This window comes from Aulonocara stuartgranti, assembly GCF_965226115.1.
Source record: "Aulonocara stuartgranti genome assembly, chromosome: 6".
Lineage (NCBI taxonomy): Eukaryota > Metazoa > Chordata > Actinopteri > Cichliformes > Cichlidae > Aulonocara > Aulonocara stuartgranti.
The window spans coordinates 16,620,066-16,640,235 of NC_138944.1; the positions used below are offsets into that span (position 1 = coordinate 16,620,066).

General features: G+C 40.1%; 1 protein-coding gene across 2 annotated transcripts in view; it reads right to left on the minus strand.

Annotated features, from left to right (window-relative positions):
- Positions 1 to 20,170, minus strand: part of rhbdl3 (rhomboid, veinlet-like 3) — a 71,078-nt gene that overhangs the window by 12,085 nt on the left and 38,823 nt on the right. For both annotated transcript variants that reach the window (XM_082536351.1, XM_082536352.1), the window contains 4 exons: positions 18,207 to 18,365; positions 13,355 to 13,579; positions 11,766 to 11,914; positions 1,080 to 1,192 (listed from right to left, as the gene is read on the minus strand). In XM_082536351.1, coding sequence (XP_082392477.1) covers positions 1,080 to 1,192; positions 11,766 to 11,914; positions 13,355 to 13,579; positions 18,207 to 18,365 — 646 coding nt within the window. The remainder of the gene's footprint in view (positions 1 to 1,079; positions 1,193 to 11,765; positions 11,915 to 13,354; positions 13,580 to 18,206; positions 18,366 to 20,170) is intronic.

A 20,170-nucleotide genomic window follows, 5' to 3' on the forward strand; every position in this document is an offset into this window, starting at 1 on the left:
GTGAGTGATTTATGTGCTCCGTCCTCATTTCACTGTGAGGTTAATGCTACAGGCCGCCGCAGCTGGTATCCCCAGGGGTGTTTGTCAGTGACCCTTGTGCGTGCACGCACAGACACACACTCTCTTACACACAATGGGGGCTCGCAGATGTGTAGAGAGAAATGTTCATGAATATTAAACAAAACCTCAACGGCTGCGATTCATATCACACAATCATTTTTTTTCAGTCTATCAGTAAAAACCCTCATTTCCCGCCACGAGGCATCATGTTTCTAAGTCTCGTCTCAAAAAGTAGCCCAATATTTCCACTCCAGTTGTTTTGCTAAAAATGACACCCCAGGGTACCAAATAAAAGGGGGGGAAAAAAACAGGAAAACAGCACTGGGGTTGATCACTGTGCTGGAGATCACAGATTCAGTGAAGAAAAACGGTGCTTATGAGCTCACACATACACATGCTTTGTCTCAGCTGAACGGGCCTGAACACTCAAATTGCACCAGTGCTTGAGGTTGATAGGGGAGTAGGAAGGGAGCAGTGACATTTTGTTCAAAGCTGTGTCCGCTTTTGCTTTCTCATTGGTAGTTCCTCTCCTAATTCTCGCCCAGCTCTGCTTCACATCCATTTCTGCATTTCTCATATCCCGGCTCTCCTCTTCAGACTCTGTGTTATTAGCGTTTAAGAATTCATCACGTTTCTCTTTCTTCATCCCCCCCGATTTCATTATTACTGTGTGTGTTTCTCTGATTGAGCTTTATTTGAGATGACTCTCTTTGCTCTGCCCTTTACTGAATGAATATGGAGGACGCGGGGGCTTAAATAAGGGCTCTGAGAACCCCCTGCATCCCACCATGTCTGGTAGGAGGACAGAAACAGAAGACCATCTGTCCTGAACATGCCACACACATATGCACAGTTCTCTCCCTGACCAGTATCCACCAACACACGATGAAATCTGATAGGTGATTAAATGCATAAAACAAGCAGATGGAACAACGACGGAGCTGAAAGGGAAAACCCCGCCATGTCTGTTTGTGTTTTCGTCCCTGGGTAGCAGAGAGACAGTGAAGCCACACACCTACCTGCTAACACACCACACACATAGACCAGTCCAATTCTCAGGGCACCGTGGACCATTTCTAGAGGGACGCCCACCAGCAGCTGCATGGCCATGTTCAGGCTCAGGTGTTCAATCCTGTAACATGAAAAATATATAACCCTGCACTTAATACAGTAGCAATATAAAAAGGTCATTGCAGAAATGTGAGTGGCACATGAGCTATTGAGGTCACACTGTGAGGCCTCAAAGTTTTACCATTTGTGTTTTCAATATTTTGAAACAGGATTTTGAAGACCACAACTTTGTCCTCCTTTTTAAATCAAACGAGGACCATGTTTTACAAAATGAACCCTATGTTGCATTAAATAAAACTTAAAACAAGCATTTGAGGAATTTAAAGTCATCAGGGAAGTGTTCTCTCATTAGAAAGTACAGCTTTTATACATTTCTACATCAATTTCAGATGTGGATGCTACATTCACCCTCTATACAGCCTATACATTCAGAGCAGGATACAACAAATGGAGCTCAGACTCCCCAGTTTATAGTGTAGTGTGATTTATTTTGGAAAAAAGTAATGTGTCATTCCAGAAACATTCTTCCCTAGAAACAGCCCCTTGTCATTTTGACAAGTTTCTTGAATCTAAACTGGAAGCTGGTTCCACAGAAGAGGGGCCTGAAAACTGATATGTGCATTGAAGGACATATCCTGGTCAATAATGACTCCAAGGTTCCTTACAGTGTTACTGGAGACCAAAGTAATGCCATCCAGAGTAAGAATCTGGTTAGATACCATATTTCTAAGCTTTTTAAGGCCGAGTACAATAACCTCAGTTTGATCTGAATTTAAATGCAGAAAATTTGAAGTCATCAAGTTCTTTATGAGACATTCCTGCAGTTTAACAAATTGGTGTGTATTTTTTGGTTTCATGGATAGATAAAGTTAGGTGTCATCTGCATAGCAGTGAAAATGTATGCTATGCCTTCTGATGATACTGCCTAAGGGACGCATGTAAACAGAATTGGTCCTAGCACAGAACCTTGTGGAACTCCATAATTAACCTTAGTGCAGGGGTGACGAACTCCAGGCCTCGAGGGCCGGTGTCCTGCAGGCTTTAGATCTCACCCTGTTTCAACACACCTGAATCAAATGATTAGTTCATTTCCAGGCTTCTGGAGAACTTCAAGACATGTTTAGGAGGCAATTTAGCCATTTAAATCAGCTGTGCTGGATCAAGGACGCATCTAAAACCTGCAGGACACCAGCCTTCGAGGCCTGGAGTTCGACACCTGTGCCTTATTGTGTAAAGAGTACTCTCCATTTACATGAACAAATTGGACTCTATTAGATAGATATGATACAAACCACTGCAGCGCAGTACCTGTAATACACACAGAATGCTCTAATTGTTCATTTGTAACCTTCACTAAAGCTGTTTCTGTGCTGTGATGAGCTCTGAAACCTGACTGAAACTCTTCAAATAAGCCATTCCTCTGCAGATGATCAGTTAGCTCTTTAACGACTACTCTTTCAAAATTTTTGAAGAGTATCTAGAATTTAAATTTTTGAATTTTTGTTGCCATAGACGTCGTCAAATGTTATTTTGAATTAAAACACACACACACACACACACACACACACACACACACACACACACACACACACACACACACTTTCTGCTGATTAACATAGCTCCTGGATTTGTTTTTGCCTTTAAGGCTTAAAAACATTTCCATAAAAATTAATATTCCTCCTCCATCTGCACAAAAAGAAAGAAAGATGGGGAAGAAATGGAGGTTGGTCAGTTTGCATACTTCTCCATTGAGGTTTATTTCTGAAGCCAATATTTGCAGTCAGTTTATGACTTAAGAATCTGTGCTGCTGAGCTGTTGACAGGATTACATGCTTTGTTAATGTGTGTGCACGCATCTATTAAGTGTCTCATAATTAACAACTAAATTTCTTACTATATTGTTTATTAGTGGTTCAAAGCAGTTGTTTTTCCATTGCAGCTTTTAAACACTGCATAATGTCATAAACACACAAATCCACCTTTAGTGTATCTAAATAAGCATGCTATATCATCGCATATGATACATTTATAATGATTTTTACCCAAATTTGCAATGAAAGAAACTTGAATATCAACAATTTCCCAGCCAGAAAACCCATGTGGCCTTATCACTCACTTATGAATGTGTAACACAACATAGCATTGCACTCAATTCCAAATCTTAAACATGTATCGTCTGCCTAATCTTGACAAATATGAAAACAGACATGAAAGTGTTGGGTTTTGCATTTCTCTCAAGCGACATGCTGTTTGATCATATTTAATTAGTTTTATGTCGCATTAAAAGTGCAAAAATGACCACTTTCATGACAAATTCCTTGTATGAGACATAGAAGTCTTTAAAAGGCAACTTTTTTCTCCTGTTTCTCTTCTGTAAACTTTAAAAGTGAAGACATGAAAGTGATAAAAAATTCTGTGATGGCAAAACACTTCTTTTTCCTCCTGCGGATGATTGGCAGGAAACGTACTGAACTCTGGCACGAAGAAGTAGTGAAACAGAAACTCTGATAAGAATCAAATTCTGGATTCATGTTTACTGGGATGGGAAATGTTTTTCACACTGTGTAAAAGTAAATGGGAGCTACCTCCTCAAAGAAGAAGAAAACATGATTTCATGAACGCTACAGAGCTTGCAAAGGCATTATCAGAAAAAAAGGGCAACTTGAATGTCACAAAGAAAGGAAAAAAAGCCATATAGGAAGGGGAAAAAAATATGTCCCCAAGAGTAAATGTTTATGTTTTATATCAAAGTCTTACATGACTCACGTCTCATAATTTAATCACAAAAGTGATTAATTCACTTTTCACTTAATTCTCATGTTTTATGACACAACAGCAAAAGAAGCTAAACAGCATAATGTGAGATATGAGTCCTTTGAGATATACAGTACAATATATATAGAAGACAAACGCTTGAATTTTAGACAAAAAAGAGAGTGGCCTCAGGGGAAAAAATCTCTCATTATTTTTATGTTTTTTTAGTAGCATTTCCTTTGTAACTGTCCACTTTGGCCTCATTATTCCAAAACTTTCATCAAAAGGCTGAGTTCATACATTGGTAAGCTGTCAGCGAGGCAAAGGGAGGTGAAAGGATAAACAGCCCGAAAACAAGTCCAAAAAGTCACACACACACACACACACACACACACACACACACACACACACACACACAGACCTATTAGACACAAGGAATACACAGAAGACAAGAAACTTTTCCTCATCTGACAGTGTGCGCATGTTTATGTAAGCTATATCCTAATTAAAATCAAACAAACAAACAAAAACCCAAACAATCTCTGTATATAAATTGAGATAAAGTCTACTTGACGCCAAGCTGGCTCTCATTTAATAAACTTATCACTACCATAGCTCAGCAGGAAACAAAATGCTTATAACCAGAAAAAAAACAAGTACCAAATTTGTTTTTTTTACAGGTAATTTCAGGGTTAACACCGGATTTTCAGGATTATGAAAGCGGTTCACTTCCTAGTGAGGTACATCATGATGGAAACTTGCACTGCCCGTATTCAGGTTATCTTCAGGTTTGATGAATACAATTAAAAAAAATACATTCTTTTGTTTTTTAACTTTGCAACCCTAATTCCAAATAAGTTAAGGCACTAAAATGTAAATCCAGTAAATCCATATTTTATTCACAACAGACCACAGAAAACATGATTAAATGTTTCAAATGAAAAATAACAGCTCTTGAATTTGATGGCAGCAGAACATCTCAGAAAAAGTTGGGACAGGGAGAATAAAAAGGCTGGAAAAGTAAGTAGTAGAGATGGCACGATACAACTTTTTTTATGTTCGATACCAATAACGATATCATAAATTTGGATATCGGCTGATACCAATATGAATCCGATATAGTGTATTTTGTAATCAATACAATTTTTTTTATAAATATCTTGCTGCATTTTGTATAAGTTCACACTCAAGTTTTAAAAAAACAAAACACTAAAACTATTCTGTTATACCTGTATGCAAAAAATACACTGCACCCAAAATATTTTCTAGTTCAGCTACACTGATCAATCTAGCAAACTTAAACCTACACCATCCTCCCTATTCTGGTATTTTAAAGAGTACTTAGCATAAATATTGAACAACCTAACTAATAGGGTTGCAAACCCTATAGTTTAGTTATGCAAAAAGAAAACAGGGAACCACCCTCCACCCTGTGATGCATAATCGACTTAATGCTAATCCGCGAATCATGAACTAATCGTTCAGTACTCGAGAATCACTTTACTGACTCATGAATCATGATTCACAAGCCCAACTGACTCATCCCCGTTGCAGTTAGCAAACTAATTTTATTAGTAGAAATATATCTAGCTTATAATTAAAATTGTGGAGAAAAACACAACATCCAGTATCTTAACAAAAATATTTCTGCTCTGAGCTGGAAGAAAAAAACCCTGAGTAGAAGCTCACATCAAGACAATAGCTCCTTGGTTCACAGTAGCATCGCTCTGCTAACATGCTAACAGCACATTTGAGCTACTCACCCCCTCCCTCCTGTGCTTCTTCCTGGTTGGCAACCAATGTTAAGGCGCATTACCGCCCCCTGGCTTACAGCACAGTGGACATTTAGATGAGAAAATATATATTTGACACATTTAAGGAAAATACTAATAAAATAAAAATAAACAAAATAAATGTTCCCTTTAGAATTTTTTTTTGCTCTATAAAATAGTTGTTTTCTTTTAGAATCATTCATCTTAGCAGTAGGATATACATGAAAAGAGAAACAAATTAAGTTTGAGTGAAAATGTACATTTTTTGCACTCTCTGGTCAAGTGAATCAAATGACTCAAAAAATTCGATTCACTTTGGTGAGTGACTCATTAAAACTCGATTCAGTAAAAAAATCAAATTTACCATCACTAGCTGTGGCTCCAGCAAACAGCACTAGAAATTAATATTAAATCAATTCTAACGACAGCTTATCAAGCTTAAATGTGCTGCTGTTGTTTATCCGCTGGTCTCCTCTTTCTAGCGCAAAGTGGGCGATAAATAAACAAGAAAGACCGGTTGATTGAAGTAGCAACAGGGGAGGGAGGGGAAGAGAATGAGAGAAGAGCCAGCTTTGCAGCAAGGACATAATAACTCCAGCTTTGTGTCTTTTTTTCATTGTAGCTGTACCTCAATATGGAACTCCGATGGCCAGTCCAGCTGTGGCTCCATGTATCAGTTGTTAAGCTTAACGTGGAAATACTATGCAAACATTCTGAGATGAACTTACGCACTTGCTTTACTTTTCTGGGATAGTTTTCTCCGAGACGAAATGCCGCGGTTTGGAAGCAGTGCGGCTCCAAATGCTCCACCAGACCGCAGACAGGTCTTGCAGACAACAGCCGCTCTATCACGTGACACATACTGCTCCGATGCGCTGAGCTGGGTTATGCCAAGCAGCGCGTTTTGTGAGGTAATTTTGTGATACTTCGGATCGGATTACATTTTTTATTTCTCTCCCATATCCGATCCAGTAATTTAGGTCAGTATCGGACCGATACGTAATATCGGATTGGTCCATCTCTAGTAAGTAGTACCAAAAAGAAACAGCTGAAGGAGCATTTTTCAAGTAATTATGTTAATTGGCAACAGTTAGTAAAATAATTGAGTATAAAAAAAGGATATTAGATAGGCAGCGTTTCTCAGAGGTTACAATGAGCAGAGATTAACCCATCTGCAAAAAACTGGGTCTGGAGCAATTTCAAAATAATGTTCCTCAACTTAAAATTGTTGATACTGAATATTTCATCATCTATATTAAATAACTTCATCAAAAAATGTCATAAAAATAATCTGTGTGCAAGGGACATGGGCAAAAATCCATATTGTATTTCTGTCCTGCTGCCTATATCAGAACGGGACAGCATACCTCTCTCAAAGTTTCAGCAGCTGGTCTCTCGTCTAAACAGGAGGGGATACTAAAGGGTGGCAAACATGGCCCTGTCCCAACTTATTTAAGAGGTGCTGTGTTGCGGATTGCTGTTCTATTTTTCTATTACTATAATCGCGTTGGTCATGAATGCACAATTTTGCTTGGCTTTGACTGTTACCTCAGAGCCCAGACTCAGTCTCCCAGCTATGATGCTTTGAAAGAAGAGAAAAAGAGTCTTTGGTCAACTAGAAAGGGTAAAGCCTATTCATCTGCTTGGAAATACTTTTTATTCAAGGGAACCAATGAGGAACAACAAATATAGAAAAAATTCAAACAAATGCACAATGTTTCAGAAGCCACTAAATCTCCGTGACCTCAGTAGTGACCAAAATGATTACAGTGTCAGCCATGATTAAGCAGCTCTATCACAGAGTCGCAGAGACATGCACCCAGCATTTAAATATTTCAAAAACAACAAAAGATAAAAGAGGTGTGCGGCTGCCATAAATGGACCCTAATCTGCTCACAGCTTGTGGTTCAATGTGATGACTGTAAGCAAATGATAGCTTTGCACACAAATACGTACACCCACACACACAAACACAGACACCCTGTGCCCTTCACAGCTAGAGAGTCCTTCCAGCCAAACCTCAGTCAGCAGCTCAGGCACGTTCGGGTGTCACAGCAGAATCCAAAAGGAAAGCAGCTAGCATAATCTGGCCTCTCAGCCTCTCTCTGCGTCTCGGCTTTGATAACTCTCTCTCGCTCTCTTCAATCACTTGGTGTGTTTTTCTGTTTCTAAATTATCCTGACGTCTCTTTTTCAGCGAATGTGTGAGAGCGCTGACAGAAACGAAGAGAAAGACATGGCGATGACTCTTGTAGGAGTCTCGTTTTTTCCCCTGTTTGACAGGTTGACAGAGGGTTCCAGTAAACGCTGCGTTTACAGACAGACTCAAACAAAAATAAACAAAAACTTTCCTAAAACAAATAACCTCTCTCTCTCTCTGTGTCTGACACACATGCTATTCCTTCAACTCAGGCAAACCCAGTAATCTAGTTAGCTTGAAACAACGCAGCCACCTCAACTACAACGGCGACATAAAGCATCGCTCAGCGATCAGAAAGACAATGGGGATATTGATTGGCTGGGAGAACCCTGTTCAGAGAACAACTCCCCTCCAGATAACAGCAGCTATATATTTCTATACCACTAATGAGGCTGTGAGGAACAGGCTGCACTGTCAGGCAGATCCGTGGATACCCATGAGAAGCCCTATTGTGTCGAGATAACCGTGGCCTTTCAGGGCACTCAACAAAAGCACTGTTGAATCTTACTGTCTTTATCGCTGCTTCACCAAACTACAGAAAACCTTATTGTTAGTTCACGTTAATGGAACAACTTTAGCGCTGAACTGAGTGCAATCTCTTGCCAGTTTTCCACAAATTATTACACTATCATCAGGTGGTCAGGCTCCTCTGATTATTATTGTAGGTTACATCTTCCCACATTAGACTGAGAACTCGAGAAACACAACCGGGCAGAAACTTGTCCTGGTTTAATCTCAAAAAGCACTAATCTTTCTGAAGGCTTCACACTTGCTACAGACATCCTTCGTGTGCTTGTGATGGAAAGTGAGAGCGAGGGGAGAGAGAGCAGAGCAGGCTCTGTCTGTCTGAGAGGCTGCTCTGCTGAGGGATGTTTTGGGGCCAATATTTACATTTTGTTTTAGTGTTGGGAACTGGAGGGATCAGTGGTACTGAGCTGTTGACAGGATTACATGGTTTGTAGATGTGTGTGAGACTCTCACTCTCTGTTTCTGTGTGTGTGTGTGTGTGTGTGTGTGTGTGTGTGTGTGTGTGTGTGTGTGTGTGAGTGAGAGACACAGGGAAACAAGAAGAGAAAGCGGGCAAAATTCAAATATGGAAATATTGGTATCAGTCAGTTGCAAAGCTTTGTCAGTGCCACTTTTAATGTGAGCGCCGAGTATTATCTTGCAATACACATCAAAGTTCGTCTGCACCATTGGATAAATGAATCAGAAAACCAGCCTTGACTTTTGTTAAAGGGCACTCCATTTCTGTGTCTGTGCTCTCTGTCAGTGTTAAATCAATTACAGCTAAATAAAGAAAGACAAGACTTGTGCACTTTACACTCGATGATGCATGAGTCTATCTGAAGTGACATGAATTGGGTTACTTTGTCTCTAAAATCTATAAAAACTGAATGTATTTCAACATTATTTAAAGATCCAGAGTGAATCAGTGATTAAAGGTTTATATTCTCTGAATAAATAAGAATATTGATTTTCAGTCTGTAGGCGTTAGAATATCTTTGACAAAACACGATCCATACAAGCTGAAGAAGTTCTGCTGCAGTGTGATATAAACGATCATTCTCTGCATCAAAAAGACCAGCATCATGGATTTCACACAGCTGTGCGGTAGCTACTTGTTCAGCTATTAGCGATTAAATTATGTGGACTATCATCAAGTGCGACCTGGGCTACTGCTGCTGAAAGCAAACAGCACAAATCAGCAGCTTGATTGCAAATATGCAATATATCTGTTTAGGTGAGAGCAGCCAGCTACAGATGATGGAACATTTAAGGATTAAATTATGCAATCATAGTAATGCTTTTAAAACATGTTTGTTTTTTCTTTGTGATTAATCAATAAACTGTTCGTGCAAAAACTCACACATTCATAGGTCTCCGCTATGAAAAGCAGCTGGTCCATGTTTTCTCCATTATAGCCGAAGTCCTAAAAGCAAATCTTGTCACCCAGCAGCCATCTTGAATCTATATTAACTTTTAATCAGGATTCTTTGAGCTCTTTCTCTTCTGACAACGCATAACAGGGTTCCTGCGTACATCACATGACCGCGTGAAGCTGAATATCGTGATCATCTTTCAAACTTTTTTAAGGGCACTGTGCTGAATTCATGTCACTTTGTGTGATTATACATATGTCTGTGAAGGTTCTCAGTCATCCAGGTCATCGTAGTCTAAGGAGCTTGGAAAGAAAAGTGTCTTTTATGAGACGTTTCACCTCTCATCCGAGAAGGTTCTTCAGTTCTAAGAGTCAAATGGTGGAGAGTCCCAGATTTAAACGACACGACATCCCAGTGCATTTCCGACCCAGCAACGCACTCAGACAAAAACTGGTTCTCCCGAAAGACAAAACGCCAAAACACAAACTTAACAATGTGGTGTATGCTGTACAGTGTAACGAGGAATGCCCAGACCTCTACATTGGAGAGACCAAACAGCCACTTCATAAACGTATGGCACAACATAGAAGAGCCACCTCCACAGGACAAGACTCAGCAGTCCATCTGCATCTAAAGGACAAAGGACACTCTTTTGAGGATGCCAATGTTCACATTTTGGACAGAGAGGACAGATGGTTTGAAAGAGGAGTGAAAGAAGCCATTTATGTTCACTGTGAACGACCATCTTTGAACAGAGGCGGTGCTTTATGACACCAACTGTCTGCCATCTATAATCCAGTTTTGAGATCCCTTCCCAGACACCTTAACAGCCACTCACACCCTGGGCCATCTGACCTCAGGAAATCACATGATAGGGTGGGGCCAGGTTTCACAATGAGCTCACCTGAAACCCTGGCTAATTGTGACCTACACCCGTCTTCACACCTTGGCTCATTGGACTAAGCAGAGGATCATCAGGGGGTCCTTTTGTCCATCTTTTGGGGGGATACTCCCACTGGGTTTAAACCTGGGGCTCTCCACCATTTGACTCTTAGAACTGAAGAAGCTTCTCGGATGAGAGGTGAAACGTCTTCAAGCAACTTAAAGAAGTCCAAACGCTTTTCTTTCCAAGTGATTATACATAGTTTCCTCAGTCAGACTGTTTAAATCCCAACAGTCCCTTTTCCCGCCAGCCACTTTCCTTGAGAACCGTAATCATTTCAGTGAGTTCCTCTGTGATTGGGGTGTGTTAAACATCACTCCATCCTTTCCAGTTTATCTTCTCACCGTGCACGAGCCCTTCCCTCGCACTGAACCAGGTTCTCTTAAGTAAATTACCATTTTATTAGTTCTCTTTATCGCCTGAAACTACATTTAGCCAGAAGAGTAATTAAACCTGGATGACCTGGCCGGAACTGAACAGATAATAATATAGTCAGAGAGGAGAGGAGCGGAGGAGGGAAGGAGGAGACTGAAGAAATGTAGAGGTGGTTTTATTAAATCTGTCAAGTTGATATTTGGTGTTTTCTCTTTTTTTGTGAAGAGTACCTGTAAAGATAACTGTTTTCTATGGTCAAATATGAGCACACATAACACACGTTACAATAATCCAACTACAAACAGTTATTAGAGGACCCGTTTCTTTCAGTCAACATTATTGGCTGCATCCATCGACTACGTTTCTCATCTCTTACTTCTTTGTCCTGCTCGGTGTGTTTGAACGAAAAATCACTGCTGTATATTTCTGTTGATGAATCTGTTGCATAACTTGTGCTGATTCACTTCAGCACCTCACATGCCTTAGGTAACACCACCCCAAGGCATCACAGTTATGCGGCACTTCAAATTAGTGTTCATCAATATGTCATATCCACCTAAAATGCTACAAGCGTACCTCCTTGATCTAAAGGCTGACATGAACACACTGTAGCAGATAACTTCATCTAAAATATGTCACCAAGTTGTTTCCAAGATCAGAAAATCTGAATGGTGGCAAAGTTATGAAAAGCAATAGATTTAAACTCACCCAGTGTGCATGAAAATGTAGCTGAGATACCTCCAGGCCTGGGCTCGTAGCTGAGGATGGTAAGGTAGGGGACTTTTAAGGAAGGATGGACTGGAAACTTGCAGGACCAAGCGGTCCATCTGGCACCCATAGTACATGAACACAGCTACCTGGGAGAGCAGAGAACAAACAATAAGTGACTTGCTGTAGTATTTATGATAAGAATAACAAATACACAAATCCATTCATAGATTATTATAGAAACAATGCAAATAAATTACTTCAGTAATTTCACAGGAGTTGAGCAAAAGCTTCTGATTTAATATTGTTTCAATCAAATTAACCTGGAAAAATCAGTGGTGGCATCAACATCAAATACTATTGTTTTTTTTGCTTTGTTTTGGTTTTTTTAGGGGATTTTGGGGGGCGGAGCCATCCCTTTCTCACAAAGCTTTGGATGTTTTGCATTTTGTGTTTTGTTGTTTTTTTTCTAAAATTTTTAATTTGATGATATGAAACATTAAAGTGTAAAAAACATACAAAAAACAGGAAACCAAGAAGGTGGCAAACACTTTTTCACACCACTGTATGTTTATCCTATTATTAAATGTTTTATATACACCTTATATGGGCAAACTATTATATCACCACCACCACTGACACAAGCCGGATGGATCCATGCTTTTATGTTCTTTATGCCAAATTCTGACCCCACCATCCCAATATCACAGCAGAAAAAGAGACTTCTCAAATAGGTAACATGTTATTCAGTCTTCTGTTGTACAGTTTTGGTGAGTCTCTTTTTCTCAGCTGACATCAGTAAAAAAATATATATATATGTGAAGAAATAATAATTTAAACGAATTTATCCTCTCCCAGTTACATCTCCCATCCATCGTCCATCCTCCCACCCACTACCCCCCTGCGTGTGCAGTGATTTTTCTCCCTTTGTTTGGTAGAAGGGGCAAAAAGGGTTCTTTTGACACTAAAAGTTGCAAACCACTCAGCAAGAAAGATGAAACCTGGACACATTTGGGTGTCCCAACAGAACAATGATTGCAAACACACAAAAACGAAATGGTTTAGGAATAGATAAAGCAGGCTAACATTAAACTTCTGGAATGATCTTCCCAAAACCCAAACAGATTTAAATATAGAAGAGTGTCCAAATACCCGACGAAAATCATGCCAAGAGCTTGTTGATGGCTAGTTCAGGGACATCTTGCTGAGGGACATTTAACCAAATATTAGTGGCTGTGTTTGTATTTATTTGCACCTTTATTTATAATTTTAACCCTGTGTGAATTAGAGAAAATCCATATTAAATTCAAACTTGTGCAGTCAATTAAAGATTACATTATACTAAAGAATATGTCGTACAGTCATTCCACCTGGAAAAAGAACAGCTCAGAAATCAGTAGCTCAAAATTACTACAACGATCATGTCCATGATGAGTGTAAGTAAACGCCTGACCACAACTGTATAACAGGCACACTGACATCATACTAGAGGTGCACAAGAAGGCACCGTTGAAAAGCATCATGGTCAATTCATATTAAAATGTACTATTACTAAAAGATTCATCACATTTTATGTTCCATCAACTTACCTCTGCGATGGTGATAGCCAGGATGAACCAGGGAGGGGGACAGTAGGTATAGCTGTCAAAGTACCACTTGCGGTCGACCTCACGGGGTAGCGTCTCATAGGCAACGTGGCGGACCAACCGCTGGGACAGTCCTAAGCCTGCCTCGTCTCTGAGACTGCAGCCTTTTAGCTGCCTGCTGCCCTGCAGAATCGCCCTCCGGAAACTGTTGGAGCGCTTGTTGCTCATCTATCGAAACAAACATAAAAAGAGGAAGAAGAAATATTAAGAATGGAAGAAAACTGAAGAGGAGATGGAGGTAAGTACAAATAGTTTAATATAACAGTCTAACTATAACCATCATTATTAAAACTCACTATCAGAGAGTTTTTTCAATTGCTGTATCTGTGAGAGCAGGTACGGTCATCACAAGTACACAGCTCAGAAACCCACCCGCTGATCAAATCTTCTGTTTACAAGGGGCAGCCAATCGAAATAAAGTTGCTTCAAAGGCAATGACAAGGGAGATAAAACGGCTTGTTTCATGCAGTCGATGAACTGAGGGACTGCACCAAGGCCCAGGATAAAAAAAGGATTATATTGAACCGTGAATCATTCAAAACTACCCAGGCTGAGAGTCTAAGGACAAAAAAATGAAGCAGGAATGTGTATGATTTGGTGCTGTTGGCTGAACAAAGGCATTTTTCACACTTTTGTGATATCCAATAGGTCAAATGATTGACTGACTAAGAGAATAATCTGCAGTGAACTGATAATGAACACTGCCAGCCACCCTACATTAAACAGTACAGACACGTACAGGCATTAAAAGCTAACACATCTTTTGCTGAACAAACATGTCCATCAGAAACCCGTCCATGGAAAAAAGGTGCAAAATCCACAAGAAATGAGGGTTTCCAGGCTTTATCGCATTTGTAAATGTTTCGCCATTTTCAGCAGCCTTTGTTTGAGCGTAACAGTACATTAAGAAGGTCAGAAAAGTGAGAATAATAATAGGAATGTGTTTTAGCTATCTGCCACTTAATTATCTTTACATTTTCCACAAATAACCAGACGAAAAAATGTTTGCACAAATCTTAAGAGTAACTGAGTAAGGCTTTTTGTTTTGCATAGATGGCAAAAGAAATTCTAGTTTATCCTTTCCAGCTGCCTAAATCACAGCCGTCTCTATGCCGTTTATTGCACTTGCTGTGTGTTTTATAAGATTCTTGTCCCACATCTCCATCCTTCTCTCACTCTGGCTATCGGTCCCAGTCTTTCCCTCCTCCCCCAATCTGTTTCCAGCTCCGCTCTGTTTATGTGACACTCCATAACTCAATTTTACGGCTATGTCTGTGTCTCTAGAACTGCAGGAAGCCCAGATGTGTCAGTTAGCAGATGCTACTTTAAGGCAATAAGGATGAGTGTTATTGTTTTCAGCAAGGGCAGAGATTGGGGAAAAAAACATAAATGTGTTGTGGCAGCGGAGCTGTTGGCAATAGAGGTAGATGTGGACGGTAATACTGGATCTTCAAAAGCTACAACTTTAAATTGGCTTCAAAATTGCGATGTGTAAGAAAGCTTCAATTGATGTTTATTCAAGTACGAGCACTGGCTTATCAGAAGGAACATTTTAGTTTAAAGCCAGCAGGCTTATCTTCTTGTTTACATCTTGAAAGCAAAGACATTTATCACAGCTAAGCTCAGTTTAACAGAAACTGCACGAGAAATAAAGATAAGAAGGAATACACGAAATCAGAAAAACAATAAAATCTCTGAACAGTTGTCTGATAGTTCTTCTGACGCTTTTTAATGAGACTTTTAGAGTCTTAGGACTCATTGTTTGGAGACAAACTTCAAAAAAGCCAATTATTTCAGCCTTTATATCAGTCACAGAGAACTGTGGGAAAATGATTACAGGTTACCATGGCCACTTCGAGACCGCACACCGAAGCAAGCGCTCTCACAGACATCCCCCCCAGGCAGCCATGCCCCATAAAGACAGTCAATTCTTCGTGTGAAGCAACTGTGATTCCTCTCGTCTTTGCGAGGCACAAAAGAAAGAATAATGTTCTGTCTGTTTTCTCGCTGCCAAGAGGAGAAGGGAGAGGGGCAGAAGAGGTGAGAGGCACTGATGAGCGTTCGGCTAGGAAGAGACAATTTCTCTGTTTGATCAGTGGAAAATACAATCAGAGAAAAGAGACGGAAGAAGAGGCAGAGGAAGAAACAAGTACAACAAGAAGGGGACAGAGAAGGACAAATAGGCGGAGGATCAGAAGAAATATGATGAAGGCTGAAAAGAGACTATAGAAGTGTGTTAGTATGCGGTTTATGCCTTAATGCCTCCGTTAGCTCCACCAGGTCAGCCCTGAGTTTCATCTGTTTTGTTGGATTACCCTCAGTTTTTTGGCAGAGCGCACAATGTTGGCATCAACAGAGCGGCTTTTAAAAAAGCACAGGCAAAGACACACACGCACACAAGGTGGTCACACTAAAAAAAAGTTCAACCAGGCTTAACATTTACCGCAACACACAAAACAACGTCATCCGTCCACATTCCTGGTGGACTGCTTTCCAAGCCAAGTGAAACAATTAAAACAACTTCCACTGTCATAACAGAAAATCCTTTCTCATATGCCACTGTGTGTTTTGGCATTGTCGAATCACAAAAACAAAAAGATGTTGGGAGATCTTACATCAGCATAAACAAACGTCCACATAAAAGAAGAAAAAAAACTAACATAAAGCTCAAGCTCTCTCAGGTATACATAACACAAAACAGGACATGCGAGCATGCATCATAAGTTATGAGCATTACCTGAATTTATTCCACTCGGGCGAGAAACTGAGTGGTTAAAAGTGTAGATATTTTGTAAAGTATAAACACATTACGTAGCTATTTTCTGCCCAGGAAAGCTGTAAAAAAAAATGCAACACATCAGGGTGATGTATGAGAGAGAGTTAAATACAAGGAGACAAAATAAGAAAGAAATAAAGAGCTGGAACCTGCTGGTTTATTCAATGCAAGAAAGGCAGGTGGAAAGGTAAAGAGTTAGAGAGGATGAAGAAAGCGAGCGAGCAGTGATATGAAAGCTAACTGTGATGGAGCAGTGAGCAGGCAATTACTGACAATCACGCTGATGGAAGAGCTGTGGTGCAAGGGAGAGATGGCGCAACAAATAAAACCCTCACAGTTTGTCTCTGTCTGTCCTTTCCTTTGCCTCCTTTTCTGCTATTCCTCCCTACTCCTCTACTCCGCTCTTTCTTTGCTGCAGTCCTTCTTTCTCTGCCTCAAGCTCCCAGTTTGCAGTTGGTACTTTTGAGCATCGTGCCTGCGTGTTTACATACCACGCATTTCTTCAGATAGTCATAAAATGTTTCACAAGCCTTTTCACAGAGCTGTGGGTTCACATGTGAAGGATCCCACCAACAACATTTTTACTGTTGACCAATCGAAACAGTTCAATGTTAGTGTTAAGGTCATCGAAATTCAACTTACTATAAAAAAACCTTACTATGTTTTTTACAAAGCTCAGGAAATGTCTAAAGATGGTCAACCTTTGTAATCCACCAGTGCAAAGCAGTGAGTAACTGGAAGATGATGATAAATGCTTTAAAAATCTGAAATTTTAGCACCTATTTACTCAAACATGCACACCTTATTACCATAACCATGAGTCACTCCTTTCTCTCTTATGTGTTTAGCTGCTGTTGGTGCTGCCTCTGTGAATGTATAAACTATACTTCACTATATTGTACACAAAGATCCACACGCACGCAGACCTCCATTCCTTTCTGTCCCACTTCCAGTTGCACACCATGACCCACAGGCTCTCACGTGACATGAATGCACCAAATAGAAAATGTCCTTTTGACATTTTTCCAAGCTTCCTACAGGCCTCATTCCTCACCCACTGTATCACACAATAAACAGCTCCGAAGAACAAGAGAGACAGGGAGAGATGGACTCTCTTACAGTCAGAGACAACAATGAATTCCCTACAGTCTGTACAGAGATGTACACCCCCACCGCATCCCTTAGCCACCCAGTAGTTATTGTGTACCACATAAGACCACTTCACAGTATCCTGGGTCAGCAGTTGAGTCTCCCACGAGGTATAGCAGCAAGAAAAAAGAAAAGAAAAGGTTATGAAGAAGCTAGCAAGGCTGAAGAGACTTGAGTGAGACCTTGGACAATCAGTGGCGGGCTGTGGTTTGAAGGTGAAACTGTAAGTGGGGCAAGGTGAGCCTTAGGAGGGGTAATTCTCACCAGACAGGGAGTTATTTCCTATTAGGAGCAATCTTGTGTAGCTGAGGTGATTTTGGAATATGGTGGATGTAAAGCTGAAAAAGTTCCAGATGTGGCAAAAAAAAAAACTGTTCCACAAGTCACAAATAAATCTCAGTTGCTGCACATTAGGAGACAATTAACAAGTCTTGGCCATACTTCAAACAGTTTTGGCCTCATACAGAGTACTATGAACAATTTTTAATCAGTCTTTTTAATGTCTCTAGTGTTTAGAGTTGTACTCTACTGCTTGCAACGTATGTTTTGCTTTGGCGTATTAGATATTCTTTAGCCTTCGGGTTTGTGGAAGCTTTAATGTCATCACAATTAAGAGAAAAGGTGTGACGTCCACGTGAAGTCATAAGTATTGAGTCTTTGACACTCACCAGACACTTTATTAAGTATAGTCGTTCAGCTGATCAAAAAGCAAATATCCAGTCAATCAATCACATGGCAGTAACTCAAGTAGACATGTCGACGCATATTGGTGCTAGGCACAGTATTTCAGAAACTGCTGATGTAGTGGGATTTTCTCACATAACCATCTTTATGGATAATACAGAGTTACAGAAAGTTAAATCATCTCACCAGGTTGACAAAGTCCTGATAACAGATCTTTCCATCAGCATTGCCATCAGCAAGGGCCAACAGGACTTCCAGTTTGTGGGGGTCGAGCTCAGAGCCATGGGTGGCCAGCAGGTCCCTGAACCGCTCTGTACTGATGAAGCCTGAGTTTTCGGGGTCATACTGCAAACAAAAACATATGGAAATGCAAAAGATTATTATTGATTCATTATTTGATTGATTATGTGATGATTACCTGTTTAAAAGTATTATTTAAATAGAACAGACAGAAAAATACTAGACAAACGAAACATGGTGTCTTTATGGGCACAACACTTGCAGTATATCAAACAAATAAAATAAAATAAACGTTTTAAAAAGTCTAGAGTAGTCAGTTTCACCTCGTGCACAGTTTTCTGCAAAGCCAAATATCAATACCCTAAAAACCATCAGCAGCGGTTTAGTCATGGTTTGAAGATCTTGCATAAAAGAGCTCTAATTGCTCTAAAAGGCCCAACTGTGGAGATGCAGTAACTTATAACAGCTTTGAATTTCACTTTGAAATGACACCCTGCACCGCATTTAGCCACAGGCTGCTTTTTGCTCATGAGAGGAAGCATTCAGACATATCTGAAAAATAACATACCCAAGATTTTCTGACAAATCCAAATATGTCAAAAGACCTTCAGAGCAGTGATTACTAAAGCACTTAAATGGTAAAAGAGCTTTGCTTTTTTCCTCCACTCTTTTCTTTCCTTTGTGCCGTGTGGCTTCAAATCTTAAGTGCCAATTTATAGTGAAGTTGCCACTCAGCCTATGCATATATACATGCACGCACACAGACATTTAGGGGGCCAGAGGAAGGACCTCTTACAGAGGCTTTCTGATTGCAGAGAAGTGAGCAGTGTTTCTGGAATAATTCTGAGTGAAATGTGAAAAATCGAGCTGCTCATGACGCCCTAAAACAAGAAAAACAGAAAAAAGGTACAGCCATATGCGACAATATCTGTCTGGCCTCAAATTACACTAGAAAGGACTTGAATGTGTTATTTGGATGTTGGGTTGATTGTGGATTCAGACAGAAGACAGCTGCTGCCACTCTGCTTGCCTCTGTGCATGTGAGTGTGTATGCACATGTAACTCTGTCTTTCTCTATCTGTATATTTGCAAATGTGCACATCCATGCATAAAGATGTGGCATTCAGACAATATTAGCCGCCTGCCAGACTTCAACACCCCTGAACCAGATATAGTTACAGCACGCATGCATGCGCGTGTGTATGCAAACGTGTGGTTGCCATATGACAGCGCTAGCAGAAGCTGAGCACAGCCAGTCTGGCAGCAGGTGGTCTATGGTTGACCAAGGGACAACAGACAGAAGAGGTTCTAGCTCTCTCTAACATTGTGTGTCTTTATTTTTACATGTTATCTAACAGCGATGATGCAGTTTTCATTTAACGCAAGCCCATTTGTACATTTTCAAGCCAGTGTTATCTCTGAAATTTGCATCTAGCCTGAAACTTGTTTATATGCAGTTCGTCTGGCAGCAGACAATTAAATGCAGCTCGTTCCAGCAGGCAGTCATGTGTAGCAAGCATGCCGGTGCTACAAAGTATAGTAAGTAAAGTGTATGCTATGGACTGACTCATCAGACAATGACAGATGTTTTTAACATATGCAGTCCTTTGAAAAAACTAAGTTTACCTTCACTTGCAAAGGAATAAAGAGGTTAAGAAGCAGCAAGTGCTGATGACCAAATACACTTAATAATAACACTTAGATAATCAGCAAGTGTGAGTTTATTAGTCTGGAGCACTCAAGCGTATGTTAACACAATGCCACAATCTTCACAGGTTAGAGGTCCTAGCAAAGTGACCTCTAAGTCAGATGTTCAGAGAACATGCAAAAAATCCAAATGCTACATCTCAACTTTACAGGCCTCAGTTAGCATGCTAAATCACGGCAAAAAAAAAAAAAAAAATCATGAT